Source organism: Coregonus lavaretus (genome assembly GCF_964263955.1).
Source record: "Coregonus lavaretus genome assembly, chromosome: 9".
NCBI lineage: Eukaryota > Metazoa > Chordata > Actinopteri > Salmoniformes > Salmonidae > Coregonus > Coregonus lavaretus.
The window spans coordinates 13112772-13131529 of NC_139996.1; the positions used below are offsets into that span (position 1 = coordinate 13112772).

Below are 18758 nucleotides of genomic sequence, written 5' to 3' on the forward strand. Positions count from 1 at the left end.
TTCCAAATCCAACTGATATTTGGGATAAAGATTGTCAGAAATGTTAACATGAGGTAGGGATTATAATTCACTTACCAGGGGGTCTCCGTCAGCTTCTCCCTGGGGAAGCTGCTTGCTGGGACAGCTGTCTTTGGAGATGGAGTATCCATCGAATCCCACGTCCACAGGCCGGAGCTTCAACAGCTGGGTCCATTCGTGCTGCAGAGGGCTGGCTGCCCAGGGATAGCTCTCCATCACCCACTGTGCTGGATCCTCCCATGGAGCTCTCCTCCCATACAGCTAGGAGATAGACCGACAGACAGACAGATGACTCGGTTAGAATCATGCTAAATGCTCAGTGATTTTCCTTAAAAACAGTATATATATATATATATATACACTATCAGTCAACATTTTGGACACACCTACTAATTCAAGGATTTGTCTTTATTTTTACTATTTTTTACACTGCAGAATAATAGTGAAGACATCAAAACTATGAAATAACACAAATGGAATAATGTAGTTAACAAAAAAGTGTTAAACAAATCAAAATATATTTTATATTTGAGATTCTTCAAATAGCCACCCTTTGCCTTGATGACAACTTTGCACACACTTGGCATTCTCTCAACCAGCTTCATGAGGTAGTCACCTGGAATGCATTTCAATAAACAGGTGTGCCTTCTTAAAAGTTAATTTGTGGAATTTCTTTCCTTCTTAATACGTTTGAGCCAATCAGTTGTGTTGTGACAAGGTAGGGGGGGGTATACAGAAGATAGCCCTATTTGGTAAAAGACCAAGTCCATATTATGGCAAGAACAGCTCAAATAAGCAAAGAGAAACGACAGTCCATCATTACTTTAAGACATGAAGGTCAGTCAATCCGGAAAATGTCAAGAACTTTGAAAGTTTCTTTAAGTGCAGTCGCAAAAACAATCAAGCGCTATGATGAAACTGGCTCTCATGAGGACCGCCACAGGAATGGAAGACCCAGAGTTACCTCTGCTGCAGAGGATATGTTCATTAGAGTTACCAGCCTCAGAAATTGTAGCCCAAATAAATGCTTCATAGAGTTTAAGTCACAGACACATCTCAACATCAACTGTTCAGAGGGGACTGTGTGAATCATGCCTTCATGGTCGAATTGCTGCAAAGAATCCACTACTAAAGGACACCAATAAGAAGAAGAGACCTGTTTGGGCCAAGAAACACGAGCAATGGACATTAGACCGGTGGAAATTTGTCCTTTGGTCTGGAGTCCAAATTGGAGATTTTTGGTTTCAACCGCCGTGTCTTTGTGAGACGCGGTGTGGGTGAACGGATGATATCCGCATGTGTAGTTCCCACCGTAAAGCATGGAGGAGCAGGTGTTATGGTGTGGGGGTGCTTTGCTGGTGACACTGTCTGTGATTTATTTAGAATTCATGGCACACTTAACCAGCATGGCTACTACAGAATTCTGCAGCGATGTGCCATCCCATCTGGTTTGCTCTTAGTGGGACTATCATTTGTTTTTCAACAGGACAATGACCCAACACACCTCCAGGCTGTTTAAGGGCTATTTTACCAAGAAGGACAGTGATGGAGTGCTGCAGCAGATGACCTGGTCTCCACAATCCCCGACCTCAACCCAATTGAGATGGTTTGGGATGAGTCAGACCGCAGATTGAAGGAAAAGCAGCCAACAAGTGCTCAGCATATGTGGGAACTCCTTCAAGATTGTTGGAAAAGCATTCCAGGTGAAGCTGGTTGAGAGAATGCCAAGAGTGTGCAAAGCTGTCATCAAGGCAAAGGGTGGCTATTTGAAGAATCTCAAATATATTTTGATTTGTTTAACACTTATTTGGTTACTACATGATTCCATATGTGTTATTTCATAGTTTTGATGTCTTCACTATTATTCTACAATGTTGAAAATATTTTAAAAAAAAAGAAAAACCCTGGAATGAGTAGCTGTGTCCAAAGTTTTGACTGGTACTGTATATATATATATTTATATATGTGTGTGGGCTTATTATATACATGCATGTATTGCATTGTATTGTATCTCTCTGTATCTGTGTGTTAGTTTACTAACCATCATTCAAAGGCCTTGTTCTACTGCAAATGTGAATTGATGCCACATTTCCAGCGTTATGTCATTTTACAGTACCTGCAGCCCCTCTCGGACAGCCTCCAGCATGTAGGGAATGATGGAATAGTTCCACAGATCTGTGAACCACACTCTGGATCCCTCCACATCCATGGGACAGGACAGGAAGAGGCGGGGCCCTGGGAGGAAGATAGAGAGACAAACATCAACAAAACATCTCTTTCATTCAATAGAACCTTCAATCCTGTCCCATATCTATTTTCTCTATTGACAAATTTCAAATATACAATATAAATGCATGTATTCATTCAGGCACAGTTGAACTATTCTATTCTATTCATCCATCTCTTACGTCATAATGAAAAACAACTTGGCCAGATAATGTAATAAAACAAGAAGAAAATAAAAGATGAATGTGATTTTCAGTGGATCTTACCGATGGTGACTTCTGAGGAGCTGTGGGACTCCAGGAAGCGGTTGAGGTGATGCCAGACAGTAGGGATCCACTCGATGATCCTCACGAGCTCAGCGTTGCGCTGTCGGCTGCTGATCTCTGTCTCCATCAGCCTCCTCCTCAGGAACCGACCCAGGAAGCCCTTCACTGGCTCAGTGTGGTTGGCACACAGCACCCACCTAGACAGGCCACCCACACAGGAACCAGACAACAGTGGAGAGGGTTATCAGTTAATGTTCAAATAGACCTCCTCTAATCAGGGTTAGGCAGAGGACTGAGATATCAATCAATCCATTTATAAATACTGCCCTCTTGTGGGGGCTACATGACAAGTCACACAAATACAATTTTACATTTCAGAATGGAGACGACATCATACCACATTACCTATTAACTGAAAAAAGACAGTAACACATAAGAAATTATAGGATATGATGTACCTGAAGTTATGATGAAGCTGCAGGTTGTGAGTGGTCGATGTAGCCTGGTTCATTGTTCCAATGATATAAGGACTGTGAAAAAACAAGTCATTGAGGATTTAGGAGTGTCACACAAATACAAATGTTTGTATGTGTGTGTGTATGTATGTATGTATGTGTGTGTGTGTGTGTGTGCGCCTGTGCGTCTCTGTGTGTGTGTGTGTACTGACCAGTGGTGGTGCTTGCAGCTGAGCAGGCCATTGAAGACCTCTCCCAGGGAGCTGCTGTGGTGCAGGTTGTCCAGTATGACCACCAGGGGCATGTCCACCACATGACTCGTACTATTACACTGGTCAGCCAGGTTAGACAGGTACTGATGCAGCTCCTGGACACCAGCAACAAACAGAGTTTAACATTTCCACATTAACCACACAATGATTCCCCATACAGCCTCTAAAATACCACAGATACCTATACATTACTAATGACATATCAAACATTTAATCTATTCCAATTACTGTATCCTCCAACAGTTCCAATGTAAGGGGAATAAGCATTTCCATTTGGTCATCTCCTCTCTCATATAGCTACACTCATAAGGGTTACATTCTGGCACCTCCACTCTCATACAGAAAGAATCCCACAGTAAAGGTTATTCCTACATTCAACATATGAGTCATAATAGTGTTCGACAGACCTTGCTTGACTTGTGGTCTACGTTGAACGTGGCAATGGTCCTATCGGTGACCTCTCTCCCCTCCCTCAGCACCATGTGTTCGGCCAACCGGCTGGCCAGGAAGCTCTTCCCAGTGCCGCTGGGGCCAGACAGGATGATCCTGCCGTGGTCATGGAGCTGGGACACATAGCGCTGCAGTAGGGGCTTGGGAATCAGTGTCTGAAATACCAGTCTGTCCTGGCTGTGCTCACACACACCTGCAGGCAGGTGGCAGCACAGAACACATTAAAGGATATGTGAACTTTCTTTTTTATAAATTCACTTAATTGTTTTGTTATTGACTGATCCAGACAGCTTTTAATTACAGGGCTCAGATGTATTTAAATAGTGACTACTAACAAAAACAATGGGAGTGATAGGGGCATAGTTCTCATTTTCAAAACTTTACAGAGGTCCATTCTTGCCCATACCTTTGAGGGAGACAGAGATGGTGTCACTGTCCCCAACGAGGTATCCACAGGGCAGGAGTTCAGGGGTGTCAGCCCCACTGGTGCGATGTATGTCCCTGATGCTATAGCCCAGAACACTGTCTGAATTTAGACCCAGATGGCTGACTGGGTCCACGTGGATGATGTACTCCTGCAGGACCAGGGACCAATCACACATCAGATACAAGACCAGGGACCAATCACACATCAGATACAAGACCAGGGACCAATCACATCCTCAGATACAGGACCAGGGACCAATCACATTATCAAATACGAGACCAGGGACCAATCAAATAATCAGATACAGGAACAGGGACCAATCACACATCAGATACAGGTGTCATTAGTCACTCCTCTACCAGAGTTTTTTGTGTCTGTTGATTTACCTTGAAGAGACGTCTGACCACCCCATCCAGCACATCCCATTTGGTTTTCCCACTGACACCAATGCAACCAATTAGGAACTGACGAGGTTTACACTCCTATAAAATAAGATATGATATTAAGGACAAATATGGGCACAGTCATACATTATTTGGTAGCCATTGTAATTTTTGGAGAGTTGGAAATGTAAGAAGTTTCGTACCTCTTTCCACTTGGTATCCTCATCCAGAGTTACGACCACCTTGACATGTCGTCCTTCTTTCCGTGAGCTACCGTCCCCGTTGTCCTCCAACAGCATGTCTACAGAGACAGGGACATAGATGTTGACTACTGCAGACCAGACTTCAAACAATCACACACACACACACACACACTTCGATCACTTACTCACACACTCACTCTTACCGAGGCTGGTGGACTCTGTTAGGGCAAGGCCGTGCTTTGACTGGCCTGCTGAGGGTGAGGCCACTGAGGCCTGTGAGGCTGCTCTGCTGCAGCTGCCCTGACTCTCCATCTTCAGACGGTCGTTCTCGGTCTTCAGCCTCTCTATCTCGCCCTGATGACAAATTAGAACATACCAGGTCAAACACAGCTCAAAGCATCTTACCACTGTGTATTTGATGTGCTTTGTGATGGACAATGTTTGAGTGGTCATTTCTAGGGTGTGGAGTTTTCCCTTGACCATGCAAACCTTGACCAGGAAAATGCCAGGTCACAAGGTCAGGGAAACCTCCAGGCCCTCATCATGTCCTATGTCATTGGTCATATCGTCATATGTGGTTACATTGCGGTCACCCTCACCTGCATGTGGTTCATGGACTCCCTGAGCTGATCCAGCTGGTGGGCAGAGCTGAGGGCCTCCAGGCGTATGTCAGTCAGCTTCATCTCCTTGTCTCGGAGCTCACTGTGGAGCGCCATCACCTTCTCCGCCTCACTGTCTGTGTACTCTGAGATCCTGCAGACGAGACATATACAGTCTGGTCAGTTCAGGGTTATACAGAAGGCCAGTCCTCAAGAGCACATCCCCAGAAAATCCCATGAAGCACATTCTCTTGCAGACAATTATCAGACAATTATCATTTTCATACAATGATCAAAAGCTCAGTAACATGCTGTACAAGTACATGTTTTGTCACTGCCAAAAAGTATTGTCGCTTATTCCAAGTTAATCCAGAGGCACTGAATCACTGTGTTGTAGATAGGGGTTCAGGCAATAGTAAACAGGACAAGATCAAGGTCCTGTAAAGGATGTGTGTGATTGGCTCAACATTCCAGTTTCAATAGTACAACAGGCACGAGTGATGAAGTTGAGATTAATTGGTTAGATAACCACTTGGTGCATCAAGGATATTTGTTAGGATTATCCATCATCAGAATTAATCATAAAGTGAATGCGGGTTATTCAGACGTTATTCATACTCTATTACCGAGCCAGAGACCCAGTCCTCAACACCCCAGTGCTACCGCCGCAGCCACGCCTACTAACAGGCAGGGGAGAGAGAATGGGGCTAGAGACACACAGAGACAGATGGATAAGAGAGGAACAGGTTCAATACAAACATTCAACTAGCGACTAAAACAATGAGGCCATGCAGTCTCTAATGATCACACACACACAGCTATGCTTGTGGTACTGGTATATATGGGGTACTGGTATATATGGGGTACTGGGATATATGGGGTACTGGGATATATGGGGTACTGGTATATATGGGGTACTGGTATATATGGGGTACTGATATATATGGGGTACTGGGATATATGGGGTACTGGTATATATGGGGTACTGGTATATATGGGGTACTGGGTTATATGGGGTACTGGGATATATGGGGTACTGGTATATATGGGGTACTGGTATATATGGGGTACTGGTATATATGGGGTACTGGGTTATATGGGGTACTGGGATATATAGGGTACTGGTATATATGAGGTACTGGGATATATGGGGTACTGGTTTATTTGAGGTACTGGGATATATGGGGTACTGGAATATGGGGTATTGGGATATATCGGGTACTGGGATATATATATATATATATACACTGTACATATAGACTTCTATAGTATATATAAACCTGTTAAAATAGCTGTATCAGACACTATGGGAGTCAGTTGTAATCATTAATATGGTCATGTGATCCTCCTGAACCCTGAGTTGACTCCCGACCCCTGAGTTGACTCCCAACCCCTGAGTTGAGGGAACAGGGAGCCTCCATTATGATCCACTATCTCCTCCCAGTTATAAACAGGTGAGCGTCTAATGGTCTATTGGTCTGGGCCCAGGTACTCACAGAGAGTTGGAGTGGGAGTTCTGGAGCATGGGTGTGGAGGCGGTGGAGCCGTTATATGCTGATAGCTTGGGGGAGAAGGGCAGGGAACAGTCGGTCATCTCCTCGATGTCAGAGTGGGAGGACGCAGAGTTGGACGACTTCTTCTTCCCAAATGCCTGCTTGAAGGAGCTCCGCAGCTGCAGCCGGGGACAGGGGGAGGAACAGGGAGCAGTGAAGAAAAGTGAAAGACTTGAGTACATAGTGAAACACACAGACACATCAGGGAGTCGAGGAGAAAAAAGCATTTATAAACTTCTACTCTTTCACCGTCTCTATCTGATCAAGCAATAATAATTTATGGGAAGAGTGTTTGATCTTACCTCATAAACCTGCCACACCATAGGAGAGCACAAGAGGGAAAATACAAGACAAAACAGCATGCGGATCATAGACAATTTTAACTTTTAGCTCAGAGACACAATAGAGGTAGGGTGGATTAGTTTTGTATTGACACAGAAATAATCCAAGACTGTGTACAGGTTTCAGGGACAGAGAATAGGCTGTACACAAGGTAGCTCACTAAAGAGACTGAATACAAACGAAAAACTCACAGCTACACACAGGGAATGAACACCAGGCTATTAGAGAAGATTAGATATCACTTTGACAACTTCTCACTAATTGACATGACTACTCAACCACTAAAAGGCAGATTTAGATATTTAAACTCAGAAGCCGTCTGGCCCCTTGTGGTCAAATAGTCAGGTACTCCACAGCTACAGATGTCCTATCTTAATTTTATCACACTGTTATTGCAGATCATTTTCCTTTAAAAAGGTTTAAAAAGGCTTCTAAAGTTTGTAATTTCCACTTTAAAATATCAGACTTGATTTATCCTAACACAAAATGTATCAATCCCTACAAAAATGTCCATGAATTATAATCCACATAATAATTCACATTTCCTGTTGCTGCAGGATTATTTTACTGCTGTGAGAAACTGTTCAAATGAAGATAGTACATCTGTATAAGTATCATCACTGTGGACAGTCTACGTACATAGTCATCTTTCACCTTCCCTCCAACACACGCAACAGCATTATTATATCAGGACAAAAGAACACACAGACATTTTAATTTGACTTCATAGATTACAGGCAGTGTTGAACTAGTATATACACACATATGCCTTTTCTACAGGCAAAAACATGCATGAGTATATTGACCAAAGCTTGTATCTAACTATAACAGACTACAGATGACAAACCTTTTTGCAGTTTGTTTGCGGTTTGTCGTGTGCAATAAGAGAACGCCTCAAAATTCTCCACTCACAGTCTAGTTTCTAGAGGAGCTCACTAAGAGCAATACGCATATTCACCTTTGCTCCTGCACAAGGAGGCTAAGACAATCAGGAGTGGAGGAAAGGGCAAAAACACATTACAGATTAGACAGACCGACAGACACACAGAGCGACAGACAGACAGCTAGCCAGCCAGCTAGATAGACAGACAGAGAGTGGAGGACCTACCCAGTTCTTCTTCTTCTTCTTGTTCTTGGCGTCCAGCTCCTGATTGCTGCCCACACTGGAGTGGCTGGTGGCGCTGGTGATGCTGGACACACTGTCAGATGAGTGCTGTCTGTGGATACGCAGGTCCGGCTGAGACTGGGAGCTCTCATTGGCTGAAGCTATGGGATACACAAGAGAGAGACTGGGTGAGACAGGGACCAGACGATGACATTGAATTGGAATCGATTCAGATTCTGCGTCAGATGCCTTTCTCCTCACTAGCCAATAGCCATCCACCCTTATTGTGTTTCCATTGTGATGTGGGAGGTAACTTCTCACCTGACCTATCACCTTTGCTGGTGGGCTCTGGGAGATTGATGACACCATTGATGTCTGACTGGGCTACGGTATTCTGCTTCTTCAGGTGTTCTATGGTCTTCCTCAGCTCGTTCAGCTCAGAGTCCTACAACACAACAACATGATAAAACAACACAATTAGCTTCACCATCCATCCAAGGAAGGACAGACATATTTCTAAGGAAACAGACCACAGCCCCAGTCCTTACCTTCTGCTCAGCCGTGGTGGTAAGTCCCTGGAGTCGGATGGTCATGTTCCGCAAGCTCTGCTCAAATGCTGCAACCAGGTGAGCCTGAAGACATACACACAACAGGACACATTTAGTGATTAATGTATGAGGAAAGTTAGCAAATTGTCCTGCTGACAATGTTATTTGTAATCCCAACTCAAGGCTGTGAAATGGGCAACAAACTGCAGTTTTCTGAAAAAGTATTGCTCATAAGAACACACCCACATACTTTCCACGACATGCATACACAGAGCCAAAACATACACAGGTGATAATGGCTTCTGTGTCATGGTGTACATCAAGTATTTTGAGTAAGAATGACAGGGATTGAGTTGCTCCACATGGTCAGTACATGTTGGCAATGGATCCATGCTGATATAAAGGGTGATGGGGCAGGCTCTCTGACGACTAGCTAGCTACAGTAGCTGTCTGGGCAGGGTTCCATGGTTTAGCAGCCTAGTAGAGATCAACATGAGGCCAACACAAGTCCTAACACACTCTAGCTAGCTATCAGCTGCCTTAGTGAAACCAGAGACCTGCTATCTTCTCACAGCCACAGATGAGCACATGGGGACAAAGGAAAAAGAGGAATACAGTTAGGATGTTTTCTTCTCATATGCAGAGTAAAATAATCACCAGTATCTGTTATATTTTGTAGAAATACAGGTATGATAGAAACATGCTTGTTATCAAATTACACGTTGACTCTCATCACTGTCACAGTTGGGAATATGATGAAGATGTACAAAGAGATTGTAGACTGGCTCAGTATGCAGTCTGTTTGGCTATAATAGACATCCAAAGAAACCACTTCAAATACATGAAATCAATGGATGGCTTGTGTTTTAGAAGATAAATCCAAAACATTACACACCACAGGTGTTTGGATTTCAAAAGCCGTGGTGGGTTTCAGATATGACACATTATCTTATGCATTGCTGTTGTTGATATGCTTTACAAAGAAAATAATTAGAGCAATTGATTTACATTCCACAGAAAAAGCAAAGCATGCATACTTTTTGAAATCAAACATGAAATCAAAAATGAAGTTCCTGGTAGTTGATAACTAACAGCTTTCCAGTCAAAACAAAAGCAGAACATCAAGATAAAGGCAACAGAGACGAGTGTGTCCTCTGATAAAACATATCTAGGACAGACAGACACACTGAACTCCAACCTCTAGTTACAGCCCACAACTCAGCCATGTATTATTACCTATACTGCTAGCCAAAGGTGCCAATCAGATCCCACCTCAGTGAGGCCCTGCTGTGTGTTGCTGTCCCCCTGGTGGCGACTCAGCCTGGGCTGCAGTTGGCGTCTGGCCCTCTCTCTGGCTGCCTCCGTCCGCAGGGATGGGTAGTGGTTCAGGGTATACCACGTCACCGTCACCGGGCTGCTGGCCCCGGGACTGGGACTTCTCGCTGACATGGTTAAAGCTCCTCAGCTCAAGGTGATCCAGCCCAGCCAGGGACCAGTTTGCCTTTGATAAAGTATGAGTCCGATAGCAGACAGACGCTGAAGACTGATAGCTTCTGTTCTTCTGATCATCACACGGAGGTATGAGTAAACACGTCCTGATTCCTATCACAGCCCAGAGCCCGTCCTCCACGGAACATGAGCTGAAGGCAGAAGAGAATGCGGGGAACAGATCTGGAGGGCTTCCATCAGACAGAGGTGCTGGTGTTGGGGCATGTGGCTGACTGACTGCTCCACTATCAAGCTTCACAGATTAGCTCCAGGAGTATAGACGGGTTGGTTGTTTAGCAACAAAACTGACTTGTGTGCAACTATCGGGCAAAACAGACAGGGTTGGCTTAGATTGTTGACAACATGTAAACTACGGTGCATTCGGAAAGTATACAGACCCCTTGACTTTTTCCACATTTGGTTACGTTACAGCCTTTATCTAAAATGGATTAAATTGTTTTTTCTCCCCTCATACATCTACACACAACACCCCATAATGACAAAGCAAAAACAGGTTTTTAGAAGTTTTTGCAAATGTATATGAAAAAAAGAAAATGTAAATATCACATTTACATAAGTATTCAGACCCTTTACTCAGTACTTTGTTGAAGCACCTTTGGCAGCGATTACAACCTTGAGTCTTCTTTGGTATGACGCTACAAGCTTGGCACACCTGTATTTGAGGAGTTTCTCCCATTCTCCGCAGATCCTCTCAATCTCTGTCAGGTTGTATGGGGAGCGTCGCTGCACAGCTATTTTCAGGTCTCTCCAGAGATGTTCGATTGGGTTCAAGTCCGGGATCTGGCTGGGTCACTCAAGGACATTCAGAGACTTGTCCCGAAGCCACTCCTGCATTGTCTTGGCTGTGGGCTTAGGGTCGTTGTCCTGTTGGAAGGTGAACCTTCGCTCCAGTCTGAGGTTCTGAGCACTCTGGAGCAGGTTTTCATCAAGGATCTCTCTGTACTTTGCTCCGTTCATCTTTCCCCTCGATCCTGACTAGTCTCGCAGTCCCTGCCGCTGAAAAACATCCCCACAGCATGATGCTGCCATCACCATGCTTCACCGTAGGGATGGTGCAAGGTTTCCTCCAGACGTGACGCTTGGCAGTCAGGCCAAAGAGTTCAATCTTGGTTCCATCAGACCAGAGAATCTTGTTTCTCATGGTCTGAGAGTCCTTTAGGTGCCTTTTGGCATACTCCAAGCGTGCTGTCATGTGTCTTTTACTGAGGAGTGGCTTCCGTCTGGCCACTCTACCATAAAGGCCTGATTAGTGGAGTGCTGCAGAGTTGGTTGTCCTTCTGTAAGGTTCTCCCATCTCCAGAGAGGAACTCTGGAGCTCTGTCACAGTGACCATTGGGTTCTTGGTCACCTCCCTGACCAAGGCCCTTCTCCCCCGATTGCTCAGTTTGGCCGGGCGGCCAGCTCTAGGAAGGGTCTTGGTGGTTCCAAACTTCTTCCATTTAAGAATGATGGAGGCCACTGTGTTCTTGGGGACCTTCAATGCTGCAGACATTTTTTCTTACCCTTCCCCAGATCTGTGCCTCAACACAATCCTGTTTCGGAGCTCTACGGACAATTCCTTCGACCTCATGGTTGGTTTTTGCTCTGACATGCACTGTCAATTGTGGGACCTTATATAGACAGGTGTGTGCCTTTCCAAAGCATGTCCAATCAATGAACTTACCACAGGTGGACTCCAATCTAGTTGTAGAAACATCTCAATTTCAAGTCTCATAGCAAAGGGTCTGAATACTTATGTAAATAAGATATTTCTGTTTTTTCTATTTTTAATAAATGCGCAAACATTTCTAAAAACCTGTTTTCACTTTGTCATTATGGGGTATTGTGTGTAGATTGATGAGAGATATTTTTTTTAAAATCAATTTTAGAATAAGGCTGTAACGTAACAAAATGTGGAAAAAGTGAAGGGCTCTGAATACTTTCCGAATGCACTAAATATTTCATCTCCAAATGTTTATTGAAAACATACTGTAAATACATTTGCACAATGAGCACTTGTTGTCTCTCAAATACATTGTTAGAGTTGTTGGTTAGCTAGCTTGCAAATCTTTGACATATTAGCATTGACATGACCTCAGTCAAAACACCTCAAAACAAGACATGGTATGGATAAGAAGATAAAACAAGCTGAAACGAGCCACCTACGATTCCCCACATGGCAGCTTCTTGTGATTGTTGCTAGCGATCTGACCGTTCAGAATTATAACAACGCACACCTTCCGGCTACATTGGTGCGTTTTCGTGACGTTGTCAGCCAACCCGTCTATTCTTGGTAAGTCAGCCACACTGTCAGTCATTCAGTCAGTCAGTCAGTCAGGTCCTAGTGCAGGTCTGTCTTGCAGGGCTTGTAGGGCCAGGCCAGGGGCTCAGGCCATCCTCTAGCAGTCTAACGCGAGTGCTCTTACAGGTGGCTACAGCCTTCAAACTCCACACCAAGCCTCCACAGCTGCAGGAACCTCCAACCTGCTTTGTTGTGAAATCTCTGTTGTGAGATCACATGACCAGTGTGGATGCGGGCCATGACCAGTGTGGATGCGGGCCATTTCATTACGCCGTTACTGCTGGGCCATCGTGTTTGTTTGCATTCAGAGAGCAGATGGAATAGATAATGGGGTTAAACGCCTGCTTCCCTCTCAGACCATTACACAGTGTCATGTTCAATGTGCTTTAGGCAGCCATGCAAAGGTAAACAAAAACACCAGCCGCATTGCTGGAACACTTTGACTTCTAGATATAAATGCTAGTAATATGCAACACTAATACGAATTTGTTCCATTGAGCATAACCAAGGCATTACATAGTTACTACCAGCGTAGCATAACAATGATAGCCACAGTGCATAGCATAGTAACCATTTGCCATCATACTTACATTAGCACTAATTTGAGTGGTCAGAGCAGACACCTTCTCTTGGGAGGCATCCAATTCTCTCCGCAGCTTACGAATCTGAGAACAGAAAAACAAGATCATGCTTATCAACAGGAAATACCATACATACCATATATGATACAGTAGTATGTATTCCATTGAATACAACAGAGTATTTTGAGTAAGAATGATAGGGATTTAGTTGCTCCAAAGGGGCAGCTGGGTCAGCTGCTTACGAAGCCTTTGTATTACTCAAACAACTTCAGGGCTCATAAATGGTTATACTGCTACGGGGGCCCCCAACCCCCCCCCCAAAATAAAAATAAATCAGATAGCATATGATAGAAAAATGTGTAGAATTGCAGGAAATGAGCTTTAAAACTGTAAAATCTTCTCTCAGCCTCATGGCAAAATGTATGGAATAGCAGGACATTTGCTTTAAAACAGCAGCATTTTCGCTTTGCCTCATGACAAAATGTGTAGAATAGCATTGTAAAACTGTACATTTTTCTCTCTGCACCATGGCAAAATGTGTTGAAATGCAGTAAATAAATAAAAATATATTGGGGGGTGTAGGGCCCCCGAAGGTCAGTGCCCCGGGCCCCAAATGCGGTAGTCTGGCCCTGGTAATCAGATCACAATATGGTGTAATATGGTACAAATCACAAAAGGCTATGATACAAATCAATGGTGTCACGTGTGAAAGTAAAGTACACAAAGTTGTTATTACCTCTGACTGAGCTTTCTCCTCAGGCTATGAAAAATAGAAGAGGAGCAAAGAGAAGAAAATAAATAGGGTTTAGCATGTCAGAGTATGCATGGGATAAGACGACATGACAAACAATCTGAACATATTCAGTTTCCACCTAAGGCTACAGGGATTCACATGAGCACAGTTAACTAGCAATGCAATTCAGCAGTCAATTCAGACATAACCTTAACCACACTGTTAACCTTATGCCTAACTCTACACTATCTAGAACCTAAAAGGGTTCTTGAAGAACCCTTTTTGGTTCCAGGTAGATCCCTTTTGAGTTCCATGTAGAACCCTTTACACAGAGGGTTCTACATGGAACCCAAAAGAGTTATACCTGGAACCAAAAGGGGTTCTATCTGGAACCAAAAAGGGTTATTCTATGGGGACAGCCGAAGAACCCTTTTGGAACCCTTTTTTCTAAGAGTGTAACCTTAAATTTAGACCAAAAAGCAAAATAATTTAGCCAATTTGTACTTTTTGGCTGGGAAATCTGACTTTGTGGCTATGGAAGCTAGTGGAAACCAGATTAACCCTAGTCCTAAACTAAAAAGCATGCTCAATGAAGAATCGCAATGAAAATAACGTTTTAGCCCAGGACTAGGCTTAATCTGTGTCTGGGAAACCAGCCCTAAGCTTATTGCCATACGTGCTATGTGTTTGGATAGTCGGTGGAGTGCATAGACAGACAGCAAAGTGGCGCTCACCGTGGAGTAGACAGAGGAAGTGCTGGACACCAGAGACACAGAGGAGCCATGGACTGGAGAGAAACAAAAACACAACGTTCAACTCATTCATGGTCCACTGGGCACAGACGTCAATTCAACGTCTATTCCATGTCGGTGGAATAGAAACAACTATGATTCAACCAGTGTGTGCCCAGTGGTGGGTATATGATTCATGTAAGCAGTGATTCATCTCAACCTGATGAAACAGGAACATGCATGAACAGGTCCCCTGACTGAACGTTTACAACAGAGGTGCTGTACTAGGTGTGTGTGTGTGTGTGTGTGTGTGTGTGTGTGTGTGTGTGTGTGTGTGTGTGTGTGTGTGAGTGTGAGTGTGTGAGTGAGTGATTGTGTGAGTGAGTGAGTGAATGGTGCTATTACTGCAAGTAGTTTACTTTGTAGCCTACGCTTTAATTGTGCTGATATGGTTGACACCCACACAACAGCACCAAAGTCTGGCTAACTCTACAGTTCACATGTCCAAACTCAAAATCTCCCTTGTGAGACATACTGTATGATGCATTCACACTTTACCAGCAGTCATCAGCCTCATCATTATACCATGGCATTGTTGAATACTCGTTTCTGATTGGCTTGAAGGGCATTCTAGAGCGTGGATTATTTCCCTATAACGCACGGTATACGAGCATGGTAGAATTCAATGGCTATAGTTCATTCTTACATGTTCTATGTTTGAGCTGCTTTTGAAAGCAAAAGTCGAATTGAAAACATTATTGTCATTGTTGAATTCAATTTCCATAATAGTAAGCTAAGACTGATGGTTTGGTTAGCTAAACTAGCAAGTCTGTTTGCTTGGTTACCAAGGTAACTACTGTAGCTAGCTATCTAGTAAACTTGCTAGCTACTTCAGTGGATGTTGAACACATTTCTACCTGCAAATGAACACATTTCGTGGAAGGTCAGCTCCACTCTGCTAGCGCGTCATGGAACACACCTTCCATGTCATTCATTATTTTCCATAGAACGCATAGGCCTAGTTGATTATCCCTTACATATTCTCTAGTGAGTACTGTCAATGCCATAACAATAACACAGCCTCTCTCTCTTCATTCATCATAATGTAATGGAACCACAATATCACTGCAGGACTAAAACGACAGCAGGGGGATGTGCCAAACTTAACTAAATGCTTAGCTGCTTACGAAGCCTTTGTACAAACAAGCCCCAATTATCCAGGGCCCTGAGTGTGTTCTCCAGACTGATTCAAGTGTCACAGAGTTCATTGACGTGTGTGGATGGATGGTGGGGAATGAGACACCATTCTTCCACAAGAAATTCCATCATTTGGTGTTTTGTTTGTATTGGTGGAAAACGCTGTCTCAAGCGCCGCGCCAGAATATCCCATAATTGTTCAATAGGATTGATATCTGGTGACTGAGACGGCAATGGCATATCGTGAAACATCAGCAAGTTGAGCAGGCTTTGTCACTGAAGCTTCTGCCAAACATGCCCCAACAATCACCCCTCTTTCAATGTCACTGAGATCTCTTCTTCTAGCCATGGTAGCCAAAATAATAGGCAACTGGTTAATGTTAATTACACACCTGTGTGGAAGTACCTGCTTTCAATATACTTTGAATCCCTCATTTATCAAGTGTTTCCATTATTTTGGCAGTTACCTGTATCATTCTTTGAAATGACCATTGAACTGCAGTACATATCCCAGATTACACATTTACATGCTAGGATGTTTGATTCGTTTTTCAAGTTGGGAATGGATGTTTGTCTTTTCTGAAACATATCTTTAGGAGTCCTAATAGAAGTAAATATACATGTACGTATACTGTGACTAGAGCAGGGATTTTACCAGGTTTACTCTATCACCTGTGATCTAAAGTAGAAAAGTATACACTGGGGTGCCATCAAACAGGGCCTTGTGCTCTGCGCCTGTCTGGGAAGAGGGTGGGTCTGTAGAGCTGGTGTTGAGTCAGCTGTCTATCTGCGACGGGAGAGGAGAGGAGATATTTATCAGTCTTTGTCCTCCTTCTTCTACTGCTCCTCCTAACCTTGGCCTGCATGCCACAACACCACAGCTCAACATGACTCTGAGACTCGCCCTTGGACACGAACAAATCAACAGCCAACACCAGCCAAGAAACTGGCATCATAGAGGGATCAGTTAAAGAGAGAGCCTCGGGACAAGTAATAAGCCACAAGAGCACCAAGCCATTCAGCTAAAGAAGTGTAGTCAATCATCAAACCTCAGTCTATGTACGTACATCAAACAAACTGCTTCTTTGTATTTCCCAATTCAACTGTAGACGTGTGGAAAGACTGAAATAATAAAGGTAATGAATGACTTCACTAGTGATTTAAATGGTTGGCTGAAAAAGTGTATGGATTCAATAAAAATTACTTTTGTAAAAAGAAAAGTATATATTTCACTAGTGCCCTGTTAAGAATTAAGGCTTTCAAAAAACCCTCTTAGTTAACAACAATCTGCAAGCACGGCTTGATTTTTTAAAGGAATTATAATCCATTCAGAAGTCAAATGGAAGTTCACACAGGCATGTGGAGTGGAAATCATCTAACAAAGCAATACATGTACCTGCATTTCAAGAATTTGGGAAGATAAGGTTCAATCTGCAAAAATATGATTCTTGGTTTGAATGGTGTCAGCGATTTTTATATTGTATTGTTTTTAACTTAACAACATGACTTGCCTTCGGAAAAGTATTCAGACCCCTTTAGTTTTTCCGCATTTTGTTATTCTAAAATTGATTAAATTTAAAAAATCCTCAGCAATCTACACACAATACCCCTTAATGACAAAGCGTAAACAGGTTTTTAGAAACGTTTGCAAATTTATAAAAAATAAAAAACTGAAATACCTTATTTACAGACGTATTCAGACCCTTTGCTATGAGACTCGAAATTGAGCTCAGGTGCATCCTGTTTCCATTGATCATCCTTGAGATGTTTCTACAACTTGATTGGAGTCCACCTGTGGTAAATTCAATTGATTGGACATGATTTGGAAAAGCACACACCTGTCTATATAAGGTCCCACAGTTGACAGTGCATGTCAGAGCAAAAACCAAGCCATGAGGTCGAAGGAATTGTCCGTAGAGCTCAGACACAGAATTGTGTCGAAGCACAGATCTGGGGAAGGGTAGCAAAAAATGTCTGCAGCATTGAAGGTCCCCAAGAACACAGTGTCCTCCATCATTGTTAAATGGAAGAAGTTTGGAACCACCAAGACTCCTAGAGCTGGCTGCCCGGCCAAACTGAGCAATCGGGGGAGAAGGGCCTTGGTCAGGGAGGTGACCAAGAACCCGATGGTCACTCTGACAGAGCTCTAGAGTTCCTCTGTGCAGATGGGAGAACCTTCCAGAAGGACAACCATGTCTGCAGCACTCCACCAATCAGGCCTTTATGGTAGAGTGGCCAGACGGAAGCCACTCCTCAGTAAAAGGCACATGCCAGCCCATTTGGAGTTTGCCAAAAGGCACCTAAAAACTCTCAGACCATGAGAAACAAGATTATCTGGTCTGATGAAACCTAGATTGAACTCTTTGGCCTGACTGCCAAGCGTCACGTCTGGAGGAAACCTGGCACCATCCCTACAGTGAAGCATGGTGGTGGCAGCATTATACTGTGAGAATGTTTTTCAGCGGCAGGGACTGTGAGACTAGTCAGGATCGAGGGGAAAGATGAACGGAGCAAAGTACAGAGAGATCCTTGATGAAAACCTGCTCCAGAGCACTCAAGACCTCAGACTGGGGCGTAGGTTCACCATCCAACAGGACAACGACCCAAAGCACACTGCCAAGACAACGCAGGAGTGGCTTCGGGACAAGTTTCTGAATGTCCTTGAGTGGCCCAGCCAGAGCCCGGACTTGAACCCGATCTAACATCTCTGGAGAGACCTGAAAATAGCTGTGCAGCAACGCTCCCCATCCAACCTGACAGAGCTTGAGAGGATCTGCAGAGAAGAATGGGAGAAACTCCCCAAATACAGGTGTGCCAAGCTTGTAGCGTCATACCCAAGAAGACTTGAGGCTGTAATCGCTGCCAAAGGTGCTTCAACA

At 43.8% G+C, this 18758-nt stretch overlaps 1 protein-coding gene across 1 annotated transcript in view; it reads right to left on the minus strand.

Moving 5' to 3' along the window:
• nav2b (neuron navigator 2b) overlaps positions 1–18758 on the minus strand; it is a 74479-nt gene that overhangs the window by 2340 nt on the left and 53381 nt on the right. The window contains exons 13-32 of the mRNA XM_084169422.1: positions 14686–14738; positions 13955–13978; positions 13228–13302; positions 8848–8931; positions 8621–8744; positions 8303–8460; positions 7155–7163; positions 6796–6971; positions 5926–6006; positions 5300–5453; positions 4904–5054; positions 4701–4798; positions 4501–4596; positions 4094–4262; positions 3645–3880; positions 3178–3332; positions 2969–3040; positions 2511–2707; positions 2135–2253; positions 76–279 (exon numbers count right to left, since the gene is read on the minus strand). Of these exons, the coding sequence (XP_084025548.1) occupies positions 76–279; positions 2135–2253; positions 2511–2707; positions 2969–3040; positions 3178–3332; positions 3645–3880; positions 4094–4262; positions 4501–4596; positions 4701–4798; positions 4904–5054; positions 5300–5453; positions 5926–6006; positions 6796–6971; positions 7155–7163; positions 8303–8460; positions 8621–8744; positions 8848–8931; positions 13228–13302; positions 13955–13978; positions 14686–14738 (2435 nt within the window). The remainder of the gene's footprint in view (positions 1–75; positions 280–2134; positions 2254–2510; positions 2708–2968; positions 3041–3177; positions 3333–3644; positions 3881–4093; positions 4263–4500; positions 4597–4700; positions 4799–4903; positions 5055–5299; positions 5454–5925; positions 6007–6795; positions 6972–7154; positions 7164–8302; positions 8461–8620; positions 8745–8847; positions 8932–13227; positions 13303–13954; positions 13979–14685; positions 14739–18758) is intronic.